Source organism: Thermobia domestica, chromosome 3, assembly GCF_964235325.1.
Source record: "Thermobia domestica chromosome 3, izTheDome1.hap1.1, whole genome shotgun sequence".
Lineage (NCBI taxonomy): Eukaryota > Metazoa > Arthropoda > Insecta > Zygentoma > Lepismatidae > Thermobia > Thermobia domestica.
In genome coordinates, this window is record NC_137456.1 from 129,432,993 (window position 1) to 129,450,907 (window position 17,915).

At 34.1% G+C, this 17,915-nt stretch overlaps 1 protein-coding gene across 2 annotated transcripts in view; it reads right to left on the bottom strand.

Moving 5' to 3' along the window:
* Pld (Phospholipase D) overlaps positions 1-16,033 on the bottom strand; it is a 96,167-nt gene extending 80,134 nt beyond the window's left edge. The window contains exons 1-4 of one of the 2 annotated variants that reach the window (XM_081751687.1): positions 15,872-16,033; positions 8,959-9,121; positions 7,183-7,224; positions 440-590 (exon numbers count right to left, since the gene is read on the bottom strand). In XM_081751687.1, the coding sequence (XP_081607813.1) occupies positions 440-590; positions 7,183-7,224; positions 8,959-9,106 (341 nt within the window). In that variant the 5' untranslated portion in view covers positions 9,107-9,121; positions 15,872-16,033. The remainder of the gene's footprint in view (positions 1-439; positions 591-7,182; positions 7,225-8,958; positions 9,122-15,871) is intronic. The other variant, XM_081751688.1, reaches the window with a different exon arrangement.
* Positions 16,034-17,915: the final 1,882 nt, after the last annotated feature.

The window sequence follows — 17,915 nt, forward strand, 5'->3', positions numbered from 1 at the left end:
AGGAAAACCTCATCCAGGGTGGCTGGCCTGAAAAAGCGTTGCTACAGTTTTTCGACCGAGTGCCCCCACCGGGAACCGAACCCGGGACCGCTCGCACCGGAAGGCAAGAGTGTTAGCGACTATGCCACGCGGGGCCACTCTCTCTCTCTCTCTCAATTTTAGGATACGTCGAATTGTAACCGAGTATATCATTAAACTGCGAAAAAAAAAAGTATGAGTCAGCGTACCAACTTTCTAGTATTGGAATGAAAGTCCTAAACAAGACTCATCGATTGAAATCTCGAGTAGCAAATTCTGGTTTACAAAGTCAAAATAACACCGATGGGAGGAGCCGATATGTTGGCTACACATAAGCTGTCTGCTCGACCACAGACCATATTGGGCTGTAAAGCCATGAAGTTTAATTTATTGTATGTGTAGTTTTAAATGATTAACTTACAAATTAGGATTAAGAAGGTGAGTGGTCACATTCCGTTCATAAGCAGTTATCTTCACTTTTATTTCTTCACCAGGAATAAAAACTTTACGGTGTGGAGACTTAAATTTCAAAGGGGCTTTGTGAATGGTTTGGAATGGAATACCAGGGGCACCTGAAAACACAAAAATTCACACATCAAAAATTCATTCATTTCAATATATAAAATGGATATGCTTATCTTAAAAAAGCAAACAATATCTAAATTAAGAAAATGATAACAGAAATGTGTCTGATAATCCAAACAATTGATTCAAGACAATGGAAAGATACATAATAATAACGATACTAATAATAAGTAAAATAAAAACATGCACGGACGCAAGCACAGATATAGCGTGCAGATAACTTGGTGTAACACGGAATTATTTACTATAATGACAGCAAGTAATAAACAATTTTCGTTTATTGAAAACAAGCATTTGTTCTTTAATGTAGTTAACATTCCTCATAAATACGAAAAGAAATGATGCTAATTTATGAAGCACTTTTATAACGAAAACTGTCTATTCTCATCATAATAACCACAAAATAACAAACGTCAACTTGAGCATCACTACATGAAGTCTTTTATTCAGTTGGTAACAAATTTCCTAAGCTATTCAAAAGTTCAACTACCGAATCATTTCACGTCAAATTAACTACAACATGCTATTAATAATTATAGGGGTCACAGGGTTATGAATGTCTTTATAAGTCCTCCTTATCTCAGTTGCCTGCCAAATTTTAACCACTTCCGAAACTTAAAAACTGCATTTACAAACAAAAAATTCTTCCCTCGTCTGAAAACTCTGTTCCAAATAGCATCTGATATATGACATGACTCCAACATTGTCAGTAAAAACATAAGAAATCGATCAGTGAACCATCTGAGAACACCTGCACTTCTCACAAGTAAACCTTACGTTTGGGTGAATCGAGTTGCTGACTGAGACACATATGAGAAAGTAGTACTAAATGTGGTCGGTATTTCAGTGAAGTTGTAGGTGCGAAGCTCCAGGGGTTTAGGAGATACAGCTACCAGAACATCACATGGAAGTACAGAATAGTCTTCATACAGTTGGAGGTAAAAGCTCTGTAAGACCTCTTGTAACGACAAAAGGTGAATAACAAATATATGGGTACATATTAGGACTAGGGGGAAGTCATATAGTAAGGGTATACCTGACGGCGGCCATCTTGAAATCCGCCATTTTGAATTAAGATTAAGTTTGTAAAATAGGAATAGGGTCATGTGATACATGATTTAAGGCGCAAATTTAATCAGAAGAACAATGGTGACGTTAATTTTGATTTACGCGCAATTGGTAAAAAGTTACAGGGAAATTTAATATTGTAGCAGCATATGTATCAGTCCTTTACCCCACCTTGTAAATTTTGTGTTTATGATAATAATTAAATAAAAAGCAGGTGGGTAAGTATTAGGTCTATGGTAAGAGTTGCCTTGATGGCGACCATGTTCAAATCGATTGCCTTTGTCAGGTGTGCTCACTGTGAGCAGAGCATTTGTGCAAGTCATGCACTCTTTTCTGAACTACATATTGATTGTACTAATTGAGGACTTTTCTGGAAGAAAGACCAAAGTTCAATTATGACTCAATTCCACTTTGGTCATTTTTCCTTAAATTAGCAACTTGTTTATGCGATAAGAAATGTTGGTTAATGATAAAGCAAAAATGGTTATACCGTTGGATTTATGGTAAAATTTGCTATTAACAAGGTATCACTTTTATGTGTTTTGTTTAAAACTTTTGTCTGATTCAAAATGTCGGATTTGAACATGGCCGCCATCAAGGCAACTCTTACCATAGACCTAATATTTATCCACCTGCTTTTTATTTAATTATTATCATTAACACAAAATTTACAAGGTGGGGTAAAGGACTAATACATATGCTACAACAATATTTAATTTCCCTGTAACTTTTTTACCAATTGCGTTTAAATCAAAATTAACGTCACCATTGTTCTTCTGATTAAATTTGCGCCTTAAATCATGTATCACATGACCCTATTCCTATTTTACAAACTTAACCTTAATTCAAAATGGCGGATTTCAAGACGGCCGCCGTCAGGTATACCCTTACTATATGACTTCCCTCTAGTCCTAATGTGTACCCATATATTTGTTATTCACCTTTTGTCGTTACAAGAGCTCTTACAGGGCTTTTACCTCCAACTATATAAAGACTATTATATACTTCCATGTGATGATCTGGTAGTTGTATCTCCTAAACCCCTGGAGCTTCGCACCTACAACTTCACTGAAATACTGACCACATTTAGTACTACTTTCTCATATGTGTCTCAGTCAGCAACTCGATTCACCCAAACGTAAGGTTTACTTGTCAGTAAGCAGACTGGAAACCATCTCTCTACTGTAAAACATTACGTTTCTCTAATGATAGGACAGCTAATACGAAGGAATAATTACCAACATGTGTGGGAAGAACGATGATATTTTTGCTAAATACTTTTAATTCTTTTCTCTCTTACTGAGTTAGGCATATGATTGACAACCCTATTTCATAAAATTGTAAAGAAAAAAAGAGAAAGAAAATTTTCTTAAAAATAGATCCTTATGTTTTTAATATTCTGGAGCTAAAATAGTCCATAATGGTACATTTTGCACAAAAACTACATGAGATCTCAAGAACAAAATTAACAAAACAATTAGGTACATGAAATTTAAAAAAGAAAAAAAGTAAAAGTAGAGAGTTTTACACGCAGAGTTAAAAAAAGAAGTAAAGTACCAGTGATACGAGAGATTAGGTGGACCGGAAATTATAGCCTCGTGACAGAACAATTAAGAACTTTTTTCAAACCAAAGATCTTAGCTCAGAAACAGGGTTTTTCGTCAAAAACAACATTTTACTGACGCTTCGTAACGTCGAATGTATAAATAGCATATAACACATCAAACTGAAGGACTGAATGGAGTAGCAGCGAACCCATAGGCACAGTAAGTCAGGAACACGGATGCAATTCTCGGTCCAGTCGGGCATTTTTCCCCTCTTTGTATATCACTGAATTCGCAGCTATAGAGAAACTGGTATGATACATAAAACCGATTATTTCCTCTATTTAACTATCGAACGAGTAATAGTTTAATATCTGTCATAAACATGAACGCACCTACGAAACCTAAGATTACATTAAGGATTGCTTTTACAAAGAATTGGAATTATTTTCGTTCCAAAGTATAACATGACGTTAATTATAGGACGATTTTATTGAAAAGATATGAAGAAAGGAATGTTCCGTCAGTCAATCGGTAAAGAAACCTTACACAAGTAAAGACAACGAAGCATAACTCGCTATGTTCTTACGACGCAAAATTCTTAAAGAATCATTCTATATAAATTTTTTAAGTTTCCTGTTGCCATATCTCTGATATTTTTAAGACTTAAGACATGATATTCTAGTAATACGCAGATGGTTATTTGGTATATTTTGAGACTCATGCCATAAAATGTGTGGCTAAAGCAAATGAAAGAAATATTTCAGCCTGTAAAATACAGGATTCAGCCTGTAAAATATGTTGAAAAACCTAACTCTTCTTCGATATTCTAATAATAATAATAATAATAATAATAATAATAATAATAATAATAATAATAATAATAATAAGAAGAAGAAGAAGAAGAATGAAAAAAGAATGCACATACACTATTGGCGTAAAATCGAAGAAAGAAGAAAACAGTATAATAAGTGTTTTCTGGGTGTTATTTCTCTCAGAATGCGTAGTAATTTGCGCACACATTTTTTAAAATTATTATTTGTCTCCATTTATAACCAGGCCCGTATCCAGTGGGGTCTTGGGGGACTGGGCACCCCCTAAATTTTTGCAGACCCGCCCCTAAAATTTTCCCGGTAGGCTTGTAAATGAACTATAATATGGTTGGATCTCCCCCCCCCCCCTACATTTTTGGGCTGGCTACCGGCCTACTTATACCTCAGAACCAATTCTTTCCTCATTTGGTTCACCATATTACATATATCTACTTCTTTCCTTTTCCTTGCTTAAAAAAAAAAAAAAACCGTATTACATTTGGTACGGAAGCACAGTTAAGTATGAGACCAACTGAATCGTTGAGTTCGAAAACCGGTCGTCTCCATAGAAGCTAATTTGAGAAGAGTGACCAACAAAACTAAATTACTCAACATGCATCTGACAGAAAGGGTTGTTTTCATTTTCGGACTGTAGAACTGACATTTGTCTATTTTCCAAAAATGGAAATAACCCTATATGTCAGATACATATTGATTAATTTAGTTTTGTTTGTCACTCCTCTCAAATTAGCTTCGATGGAGATGATCGGTTTTCGAACTCAACGATTCAATTAATTACAAATATCAAAGCGTAACACACATTTAGATGTGCTACTGTCTTCACACTTCACTAATATTAAATGGATACAAACTGGATATAAAATAAGTTAAAAGATTAAATTTTACGAACATTTTTACTACAAATATTATCCATTTTCTTTCTTGAACTAGGTAGTTTTTCAATGGTTGGCTAGTTAGTCCTATCATCACTTACACCCAGATGATGTAGTTACCATTTTGAAGGGTCTTAAAGGGAATTTTTACATTTTTCCAGTATTATGCAACAATTTCCAGTACATTTTTAGTATTTCTACTAGTATCGATACAAATTTTCGGTATTTCAAGTTCCAGTAGATTCTCTGTGTTCGCAATAAAAGACGCAATCTGATTTTGTAGTCTGCCCCAATTTTTGTATTCTGGTTTTGTATTTGCATATTCCACCACATTAATGATACTAACTCATAATTGAATGATTCATGTTCATTTTGAAATCATCGTAATTCATAATCAGTTTTAAATCTTTTAAGTTGAACTCCTCTCCATGCTTCGTAAAAATTCGTGTCTCTTCTTCCTTGTATTGATGTTATTAATCCTTCTTGTTCCATTTCATTCACAGCGATTTTTTTTTCAATAATCCCTGTCATTCTTACACATTTCCTTTCTAAGCCAATATTGGGCATAGTTTTCTCTTCTTCCATCTTTTGTTTATTTAATAGTTTATCCTAGAGATAGGTGTGGCATATAAACACAGTTGATCGTTCTGTTGATAAACAGTGTGGCATATATAATCACAACATCTAGACGGAGATGATGGGTGTGGTTTACAAGCTTCACTTCCGTTTATTCTGCAAATAAATCACTCAATACCCAATCATAGGCTAGAACAACTTTTAGGGTATTTATTGTTCTTCATCTCTGAAGAAAAACTGATAGGCGTCCCTAAAAGATTTTAAAGAGGCAATATTTCCGTGTTTTCATTTCGTAATTTTAAAATAATGAATATACGAAGTAAGACTAAAGCAAACGTTATAAGCTATAGGTTACTTGATTCCTTAATAATGATAAACATCAATACCGATGATTTGAAGGTAACTTCAGAGCTCCGCCCAAGAAGTTTTTGGTATTCCGGAAATTTCATATATCTCAGACTCACTTTTATTGACTTCTAAAATTGGTCAACAGAGACCTAATCTAGTAGTGACCGTTGTTTGATCCTACATTCATATCTGATTTACAAAAAAAATAAAAATGGCAAGAATATTTTCTCGCTTTCGTGCATGATAGCCTAAAGAAGACAGATGACTGTCAATAATGATTGGGGAAAGAGTTCATAGAATGAAGATAAATGTTGGAAACAGGACACCCGAAAATATTTACGAACAAGATGTCGACCACAAACGCTCATAACCTGAGATCGAATTAGTGATTCTTCACACCACAATCGCTCTACCGCTAGTACATCGAGTCCTCCTCCTCAATTCCATTTTGAAAACTTGTACATTTACTATATTATGGTTTTGTCTCTCTCTCTCTTTAAGCTAAGATTTTCGGGCTAAGATACATTGATGGATTTCACATATCTACTTTTGTTTACATTCTCATACAATCATGCACTCAGTGAGAATTTTATTCAAGTGAAATAAGCTTAGGTGAAGATTTCTAAAACTGGGACAAGTTATAAAAAATAGTAGCTACCTCTGCGAATGATTACCTGTACAAGCTCAAACAAAACCCGATAAAACAACGGGTGTCAGAACCTTTTGGTTGACTTGCAATGGAATAAATACCGAAAAGTTCCAAACAAATTTTCCCAAACTTTTACAAAGTTGCCAAAAACATATAACAATCGTGATTTTTCTCCGATAAGGTTTTCCTTTTTTAACACCAAAGTCAGGATAGCTTCTTACATTAAAACTAGAATTGTACAATCGGATACTCTAATATCTTTTAAATTACTCAACTCTTGAGGTTTACTGGAAAAATTTCCACACGAACCTATTACGTGGTTCCTGAAATGAATGATCCACACATGATTTTTATTATATTATTCCTTTTATTTTGAGATTTCAATTCACTACATATCAACGATATTTATTTCCATATGTATCTAACTTCACTTTTTGTAGAATAACTAGAGAGGATAATGAAAGCTTTCAAAGACAATAAACAGTAATGTCTAATTAATTATAATAATTGCTTTATATAATGAATTTTGACAACCAAATGATAACATCTGTTCATTGTTCTCTAACAAAAGGAAGGGAATCGAAAAATACGCTATACTCAGAAATATGTAAAACAAAGCATGCAAAAAGTAACACGGCAATGTACGTGGTTACTTACACAAATTTAACACACGTACGAACTAGTCTTACCACAATATGCAGGTCTTTCAAAGTTGATCCTCGAATGCTCAGCTGTTAATGAAATTCAAAAACATACTTGTAACGTTTCTCGACTGCAAGAAAACGAACTACACGTACACACTATAACACTAATATGCTGGTAGCTTAGCGGAAATGTTGTTATTACATTTAAGTAATTTTGTTTCACACAAAATTATTTGCAAAGTAAGGTATTTAAGGAAAGTGGCTTGCTTATATAATCAATACATTTTTAAATAATGATGCATTTTATATAAATATGCTAGCATCAGATAAAACAAAAGTTTATTTTAATGAAATCACTTTTACCATCTAAAAGACTGGCACTTCCTTCATATACTGATCGGCAATAAGCTAGTTCATTACCAACTATTTTGATGCTAAAATAATTTATAACAACTTGAAAAATTACGTAGACCAGTTTTCAATGTTATCATTCTTAAAAGTGCCTTTGAATCATGAAAACTGCATAACACACAAACTTTCAAACTTGGTTTGTAAAGATGATTTTCAATTACAAGCGGAGAGCTTAGCTATCGCTAATATATCATACCTAATGGAGATTAAAAATGAATGAAGGAATCTATTTATTAAAAGAAAAAAAAAAAAAAACGAAAAAGAATTATACTACCTGTGACGTTTATGAACAAAAATAATAAATCTCAAAAACGAATGTCGGATATTAAGGCAAAAATAAAAGACCATTAAGAAGTATGGGCAAATAGTAATGGATACAAAACTCTACAAGCTTACTTTTAAGATAGTTATTATTGAACCTGACCAATTACTGAAAATAACTAACGTGACGTAACCACCTATTATCAAGAGTGACAGCGTCCATACTCAATTTCATTCTTTGTTTTATCAGTAGCTCCAACGTTACTTTGCAATGTTAGTAGTCCTTCAAATATGCATTAACTACACTTTATACAATGATGTAATTGATCATTTGCTGGCGCTCAACAATATCCCCATTTAAAAAAAAAAAAAAAAAAATGGCATTGAAAAACTATAAAAACTTTACAAAATACTGAACTTACAGCACATTTCTGAACAAAGTATAATAAGATCATCTTATATTTTAATAAAGTATTAATACACTAGAGATGATGCAACACCTTAAAATTGTTGTACAGATACAATACAAGTAAAGCAGTACATCATCAGCATTCCTTTCAACTGAATATAAAAAAATACTTTCATATACTGTGTTATACACAATTTCCAATGAAAATTTCACCGAAAATCGAAGTGCGAAGGATGCCACGAATTCAGGTGAATTATTGCTGAAATGGAAGATGCACTGTCTTGCATTTCGTTCTCCTGATTTTTTTTTTCAGAAACAATATATTGTACCAATAATAATAATAATAATAATAATAATAATAATAATAATAATAATAATAATAATAATAATAATAATAATAATAATAAGAAGAAGAAGAAGAAGAAGAAGAAGAAGAAACGCAAAAATGAAATGAAATCTTTAAGTTTTACATCCCACGCTTATGCCAGCTAGGTTAAGGGAGACGGTGATTATCAGAATTGAATGAAATGGTGGAATGAAGAAAGTGGGAGAAAACGAAAGAACCTCGAGAAAACGTACGCACACGGTGTTTGTCCACCAGAAAGTTTACTTGGCAGGAGCTGGGTTCGAACCCGGGACCCCACGTACCAGAGGTGTTGGAATCGTTCAGCTCCACTGGAGTAACGTTTGAGAGAATAAGCTGAAATAAAGGAATTTCAATAATTCTTAATGATACTTACAGGTCTGTCCTCCAGTAGGCATTGAAGATGGGCCATCCACGTTACAATCATCGTCAGGAAAGGCAAGGTTGTCATAGTCATAGTCGGAGCATGGAGTTCCGGGTTCATCATTCTCCTTCAGAGCTTCTTCACCTTCCGCGTTCTCCATAATTAGATTCCTTAACTGCAAAGGATATTGACAGATTTAACTCAAAAATAATCTTGAATTTTAGACAGGATAAAAGAAACTACTGTTTACACAACTGTTTCACAATTTAGATCACATAGTTCTGCATCAGTTTGTCCACTTTATTTAATGTGACTATAAAAGCTAAGAGACAGCAAATACCAGGATGAATCATACGCTCATTCACTTTTTTGATGTGGAACACTGATACTGTAAGCGCACAGATTTATCTTATTCTATAAAGTTCACTGTACTTGCTGGTTCTTAGCTATAACGTAATATGGCTAAAATACATTCCTATCAATTTGCGAGGTGGTACGGTGTAATATAGACATATTCTGAAGAATATGTATTTATATTCCTTTTTGTTATGCCAATACACGATTCACATAACAATTCATAAACGCCGTTTATTTTGATGACAAACCTTCACCTAAAATACTATTAATGTTGACATGTCTAAAAAAAGTAGAACACATTTTCATTGACAATGTTAGATAATAGGAACTCTTGTATTAATTCATAATTTTCAAGAAAAACTCTACACTAACTCTCATTCACCTATTTCGGTGCAATATTAGAATGTTTTCTTTTTATTTTTTAATTGAATATTAAGTACGCATTGTATAGTTTCCGTGAGTAAATAATACAGGTAAGATGTCTGCGAGTTTTAAACAGGGTGGAATTTTTTTTTTTTTTTAAATTTAAATCAAATCTTTCTTCTCGCGTAATACAAGTCACGAACTGAAGATAAAACATTAGGAATTAATATTAAATGTTAATTATGCCATTTAAGTGAAAGTATTGGGCTTGAATTTTGAATTGATTGCCAGTCGTTAACTTATTTCAATCCCAAATAGAGATGCAAGGGTTCGGAAAGAAACCGTCTTCTTTTTTAGGGGGGTGGGGGACTCGGTTTTTTCTGCTTCGCTCTTTGGGAAATTTTGGGCTTTTTCCAAATTCTCCTTTAAATTGATAAAGCAGATTTTGTTTCGCTTCTTTACAATACAAAACTCATTTAAGTAGTAGTGGATGCAGATAATACAAAACCTCGAAAATAAACATGAATTTCGAAAACATATTTCAAACAATTTTAATACTTAACACATTTTTATTATGAATTCCCAAAAAATTAATCCATGTATATAATAAGTTGCAGTTAACTTTTAACTTTCATATGCATTATAAGCAATATTTTTTAGTGTGAATTAAAAATACAAAAACAAGGAAAAACTGTTACATGACATACAGAATTTATTGTATTATGTGTGTGAGTTCAAACAAATAACACATCGGAAGATAATAATATATTTTTTGAACACACGCACAAAACAAATCTAAGTTCGGCGCTGTAGCCTTCTCAAAAGTAACATGTTCTTCTCTTTGTTCATTACGTTATCAAGTGGCTCAAGTGGTACAACGTTGGCTTCGCATTCAGGAGGTCATGGGTTCGATTCCCGCTGCCGAACATCCTGACTGGGATTTTCCAGTATTTCCCTCAGTCCTACCAGGCAAATGCCGGGATGGTACCTACTAAAACAGGCCCTGGCCGATACCTTCCCAAATCCTTTCCATGTTGTTGTTAGATATCCAGTATAAAATAGCCTCTGAGCTGCATCTGGTGATTGTTAAATAAATAAATAAAAATCATTCCCTCATCAATCTGTTGTAGCCTATAAGTTTATTATGTCTGACTTCCGAGACTTCATTAAACATTCGTATTAGAGTAATAATGAAAAATAATCATTGTTTTATTACAATTCAATGTATTACTTGAAAAGACTGAAAAAATGCAATCTTTGTATGGGACGCTCAAAAATCACCTAATTTGTTAATGCACCTCTTGCTTCCGCTTTTGCTACCTCTACAGAAACTTCTTTGAAATGGAACAGAATTGCTGAAAATGCATTTTCTATTCATTTAGTACATACGGAATAATCTCTTACCACCTATCAGATGCTTCGGACCTGCAAAATCGGTAAGGTCCCAAATTCTGTAATGCACTGACTGTTCCTTAAGGTTGTTTAGAGTCAGGAAAATACTGAATTTTCTGTTCATGGATCATATGTGTAATAATGTTCATCTGAGCGTTTGGTTTCCAAGGCTCTGGAATATATAACCACCATCATGGTTTACCCAGTCCTGAAGGTTTCTGAATTTTTCTCAAGAATTCAACATGTCATTACGAAACTTTCCCTAATATATATATATATATATAAACTACGAAATACATTTAAGTCAAGCACATTGGGAAATCCGGGATCAGTCCCGCATTCGACCATTCCGACAAAAGTTCTTAATTCCATCTGTGAATGTAGAGAGAGTGCTGTATTGTGATTCCTGGCTGATTTCATTTCTTGTGTTTTAAATTGCTGTTATTACTAATTACCAGCAATGCGGATTTGCGAACGGGGGTTAGGGTGGGGATGTCTTTCGGATTGAAGCCTGTTCTCTGAAATTACGGAATTTCTAAAACAAACGAAATTTTAGTTATGTCTTTACTCATAAACTTCAAGCTTTCCTCAAATGAAAATCAGCATTAAAAAAAACTATTCATTAATAAGAAAAAAGCCTCCCAAAACACTTTTCGAAATCTGTACTGATTATTTGTATAAAATGGTATTCAAGATTGCATTCGGAAGATTATTGCTACATCATTACACAGCTACAGTATAACAGAAATGTGGAAGTATGCTCTGATGGATATATTGAAAAACATACCGTAAGCTTAACTATGTGCTAGAAAACTAGGTACAAAGCTCTAAGAAATGAAACACGAATAACTAAAAATAAAATGATCTAAAGAAGAAAGAAAAAAAAAATGTCGATAACTCGGAAGTTAAAATAAAGTTATATAGCCTCTAAAATTGCTTTCAAATACTACGTACTTGTTGTTTAATTCATAAAACATGTGCTCCATCTAACATGATGGTGAATTCTAGAGGGAAATATGGCATTTAGGTCATGAAATCTTGTTTAACTATAGAGTATACTCCAAGAAAGCTATTTAGATAGAAAAGTCATGAAAATGAAAAAAGCCAAAATTTCAGTTTTTTCCCTAAAAAGCCGGCTATTTTGCATCTCTAATCCCAAACAATGTTTCTTAAGCACTAAGGAAAAAGTACCAGTTACTCATATTTGGCAGGGGCATACCTTAAAAAAACAAAACAAACTAGCTTGCGGCACGAAATACATATAAAATACGCAAATTTCGCCTAAAGTTATAAAATCTAAAAAATATTTTTAATTTTCGGAGAGGGAATCGGACCCCTTTATAAATACGCCCCTATTATCTGGGAACAAACAAACAGACGCGCATACAAAAGAATTTTCGTCTCAAATGCTCATGGTGATTTTTTTTAAATAGTTAACGATTTAAAAACCTTATGTTACGAAGATAAGAAAGCAGAATTCCTCCGTTACCCGTTGAAAACAGGATTTTCCCTAATCATCCTCTGCATGAAGCACTCGTTTTCATAGTGTGCTGTACATACATTTGCATCTTATTGTATTATGATTATCTTCCATAATTGAAATGACACAACAGAGGCTGGATTTTACTTATTTTCACTTTAAATTAATTTATTTCGGAATTTGACTTAAATCAATATTTTTATTTTAAAAAAATCAAGTGATTTAAATCTCGATTTAAATCAATTCACTCTGGTTTTAAACAAATATAAACTAGTTAACTTCGTTATCTTTTAATTTTATTTTATTTTATTTTATTTTTTTAGATTATGATAAACTGACCGACGTAAGGTAATCCACATGTTTTGACCACCTTCTAAAACTTAAGCCTACTTTTCAAGTTAATCTATGGCGTTAAATGTTATCATAGCTACTAGCAACGGAGAATCTGATTCTTTTTAATCCATTTCACACAATGATTCGTTCCTTAGGACTGAATCCTTTGATTGCACATCACTGAATAACTCCGATTCCCTATGTGGTTCTAAAATTTTATTTCTCAAAATAAGGATTCGTTCTTCTGGACCGAATCCTTTGATTATGGTTAGTTGAATAATTCAGAGTTCCTCCACAAGTGTGTAACCTGATTCTTTTCTTCACACAAAGCAATCATATTAGTTATACAAACAAACAAACAAACAAAAAAGTTAATTTTCCTACCGTATCCTGAAAGTCCGCCTGTTTTGAAACATTGTTTTTGTCCAAATCAATCCAGAGCTGAATCAAGTGCTTACTGTTTGATACCATCAACTGAATGGATCCGTCAATTTCACTGAGTGAAGAAAATTAGCTTTTTAATTCTCCAGAAGTTAATCCTGTTCGAAGATCCGACCTTTTCATTCTACTGAGGGATTCGTTCTTGTGGAATGAATCGTTCCGGAGCTACCCATCACTAGTATCTATCCTTGTGTTAATGCATATTGAATGTCATCAAATATAATATTCCACAATTCTACAAAACTAGTTCTACATTACCTATGTCGTTACAAAAAAGATTACGGGTTTGCAGTAAATAGTACATCGCTCAAAAGAAGAGTTGTTGGAGTACGAGAGGTTTACATTTATTTGATCGTTTTTCAATTAGGAACACGAAATAAGTCCAAATGGACATTTTGAGAAATTAAAATACTTTCCCCCAATTTTTTACAAGCTATTGTCGAATGCGACACAATGCAGAAACAGTTTGGTAAAATAAAAGTACACTTGATCGCAATATGTGAGATATTATTTCTTTTTTAAACAATATGCGTTACTTATATTAAGAGTATAATGTAGTAATATTATTCACGAGAATATTAATCGGGAATGGTTTATTTAAATTTATGTTTGGTGAAAGTTATCAGCATCTGAGGTTGGAGTCATTCCGCTGTAGGAAATACTACTGCTGTGGTTTCGTGTCCACAACGTCAAAATCACGCACCAATCTATGTCGAGTGGTCACAACAATCTAGTATTGCATTAGTCCGGGTCAGTACAGGGCAAAACTGGAGGACAGTTCAGGCGTGTTAGGAACGGTGGGTAGGGGAATACAGGAAATTTTTATAATCGTTTTCTAATATCATGGTTTAAAGTAGTGCAATTTCTTGTGTCTGCGTAAGAAAATAACTCCCTTTCCCTCAGTTTCCCTATAACAATCTCTACACTTATAAATAGGGACATCAAGTTAGTTTTGATCTTTCAGTTCGATGGTTTTGATGTGAATCACTGGACAATCGTCTTTGAATCTTAAAAAAGAATTGGTAAATTTTCCCTTTTATTTTATCTCAATTCTTCTGAAAATTAATTAGTCCTATGATTATACTTTTGCTTAGTGTTACATCAGTAACTGCAATAGAGGAAACGAGGGGTCGCGATAACAGCAGTACTTTCTACGTGAGAAAAGTCATATTAAGCAAACTAAAATAAAATGAAATCTAAGTTTTACGTCCCAAGAGTATGCCGGCTGGGCTACAGGAAATAAACTAAATTTAATATATCTAATATTAATATTCTGTATAATTCTCCGGAATTGACTTCTGAATAACAGTCTTCGTCTAAACTAGAAGAAACTTAGGTATGGTATTTCTTGTAATTGTTCCTGACATAACCCTATATCCTGGCGCACCACATTTTGGAAGATTTACTGGGAAAATTCAATACTTTGCATGAAAAGACATGTTTATAATTAATAAACTTCTGCAGGCGACATAATTAAATACACAATGATACAGCATACTATACAATCTGTACTTCTTTTAGGTTTACACGTCCAGCCATACTAGTGCAAAATCAGTACAAGTGCTTTACGAAGGATAAAATGAGTGCGTGCATATGAAAGACGGTTCTAATAGATGCTATTTTCCATCGGCTGAACATTTCTGCACAGTGTACAGAAAATATATTTTACATTTACACGTGCAGCGTTACTAGTATGAAAGCATAACAAGTGCTACTGAAAATTGTATCATTGCTAAAATTCACTTCTTTCCAGTATCCTCGCTTGTGCGCAAACTCACCACCACTGACGCGCCACCGCTTCGCCTTACCCTGGCTCGGTTATATAGCATTCGTCCTCTTAGTGGCCACCTAGCATAAATTTTTGTTTTTTGTACTGCAGTTTTTATGCTACACACCCGAAACTGTATTTATACGCAAATCGTAAAAGAATTGTATTTTTTCAACAATTAGTTCTGATGGCCTCCTTGAATATTATCTATGCCAAATGAGATATTTTCCTGTCGCCTAGTGGAAGCCTTTTTTGGAAACATTAAGAAGTAATTAGTAAGAGAAGTGTAACTTTTCAACAATTCCTTCTAGTGGTGCGCCAACAGTAAACCTGTATGCAGCCAGTATTTTCAACATGAGAAAAGTAACATTAATCAAACTAAAATGAAATGAAATCTAAGTTTTACGTCCCACGATTGCCGGCTAGGCTAAAGGAAACGTTCATTAATGAAGCTAAACTCAATATCTAATATTCCTCTGAATAAATCTATTGAATTGACTTCTGAATGAGTCTTCGTACAAATTAAGGTGAAACTTTGCTATTTCTTGTAACTGTTCCTGATTAATCCTATAAAAATAATCTACATTTTCCATTTTAAAAATATCATTATAAAGGTTGTGTGTTGCAGTGTCACATTGATTCGATCTACATGTATATTTCTTTAAAACCTACTTCACTTCATTTGAACTTAGCTCATTCACACAGTATATAGATCGTAACCTACTTATGTGAATTAATCACTATTTCATTTCATTCACTGTGATAAAAAAAAAATGAAACAGAATAATTACCTCTCAATTTTATGCTAACTTTTCTGCAATATCAATATAAGAACTGAAAATAAATATCAAGAAAACAAAATGAAAAACATTGAATGAATTCTCCATTGACTTGGCATTATGCCAGCTTGACACTCCCTATCTTACATCACTTTCGGAATTTCTTTTTCTTTCTCTTCTTTATGCGCTCACCGATGAGGTCATCTGTGACTTGATGGTACTAATGCTATATACTTACGTCTTCTTCTCAGGCTATTGCGAAAACAAGCTTTTTTTTTTTTTTTTTGTAATGAACCTTTGATTTGATTTTTAATTTAGCGTCCCTTTCAGCAGCGAGACTATATGAGACGTGGATCTACAGCTTAACGTAGGATCCGAACCACATGAGCCAGTGGCGTAGGGAAGGGAGGGGTCCAGAGGGGCCGCCCCCCCAAAGAGGTCCGACAATGTACTTTGGTACTTTGATGTTTCTAATTTTTTATATATTTTTATGTTTATATATTTTTTATTTGTAATTTTTCTATATGTATCTATAACAGCACTTGGGCCCCCCTATACACACACCCTGGCTACGCTACTGACATGAGCTCCCGCCGGAAATCAAACCAGGTCTATTAAAGGCGCGTACGCTAAATAGTAGCGTAACTAAGGACGCATAGTCCCCCGCAAAAATATCAAAAGGACCCCTTCTTTCCAAGTTCATGAAGGCACGTAAAATTTATACAGTAATAAAGAACATATTTTTGACTTAGTCAGTCATTACTTCCTCATATTATACCAAAAAAAAAAAAAAAAAATCCACATACTTTCATGAAACTAAAAGAAGTTCCTTAACACAAACAGTTTCTTCCAAAATAAATTAACCTTACACATAAAATGTTTATCATATATGAAAACACACCAAAGTATTTTATCCTGTTCACAACTTTCGAAGTTGGTGAATCTTTTACAAAGAGGAATTTTTTGACATGGAGACTTTCTTGGCTTTCAATGTTCAGAATTGAGCATGAGGTCAATCAACTGCGACTTTGTGCTACAAGTATGATATATGGACTGATCAGAAACACCATTATGACTACCTATCTAATATTTGATTTGTCCACCTTTGTCTAGAAGGACAGCAGCAATGCGGTTTGGCATGGATTCAGTGAGACCTTTCTTTATAGATGACTGAAAGCGTGGTGTACCACATCTGCACACATAAATAATTTAGTACCTGCAAATTCCGAGGGAGAGGTCGATAAGCTCGGATAAGATATTCAGTGACACCTAAAAGGTGTTCAATTGAGTTAAGATCAGTTGACCTTGAGGACCATTGTAGCAACTTAAATCCACCACTGTGCTCCTCAAACGATGGCTTTGTGACATGGAGCGTTGTCCTGCTGATAGAATCAATTTCCAGCTGGAAATATGGCCGACATGAATGAATGTACGTGATTAATAATGACTTGGTGATAGCTAGGAGGCATCATGATGCCCTTACACTCGCCTACTGAGCCCATAGATGGTAATGTAAAAGTATCCCAAATCATAGCGGAACCTCCATCGACCTCTCACCCTTCTACTGTGCACGTCTTGAGCAGCCGCTCTTCTGGAAGACAACTATTCTGACCCAGTATCAATGTGATGAATGCTGTACCGGGAGTCATCAAGCATGTAGCATTTGTATCATTGCTCTGCTGTCCCATGACGATGGTCACATATTCATTCCAGTTGTTATCGATGATGCCATGTGATTAACACTGGTACACATGTGGTACGCTGGATGTGTGGAGGCTCGTTTCTAATAGAGTACGGTGAACTGTGCGCTAAGACACACTGGTGCTTCATCTACTGTTAAAGCCTGCTGTTAATTGTACCACCATTTGCGTCCTACCCTGTTGTACAAAACTCGACGGTCTTCGTCGTCCGACATTTTTAATGAGGTAATGTCGCCCCACATCTTGTGGTTTATTGCTGGCTTCACAATCCTTTTTCTATCTACGGAAGACAATATCCACGACAGGTAGCGAGTATCCAAGAAGTCGTGCTGTTTCTGAGGTACTTATTTCCAGCT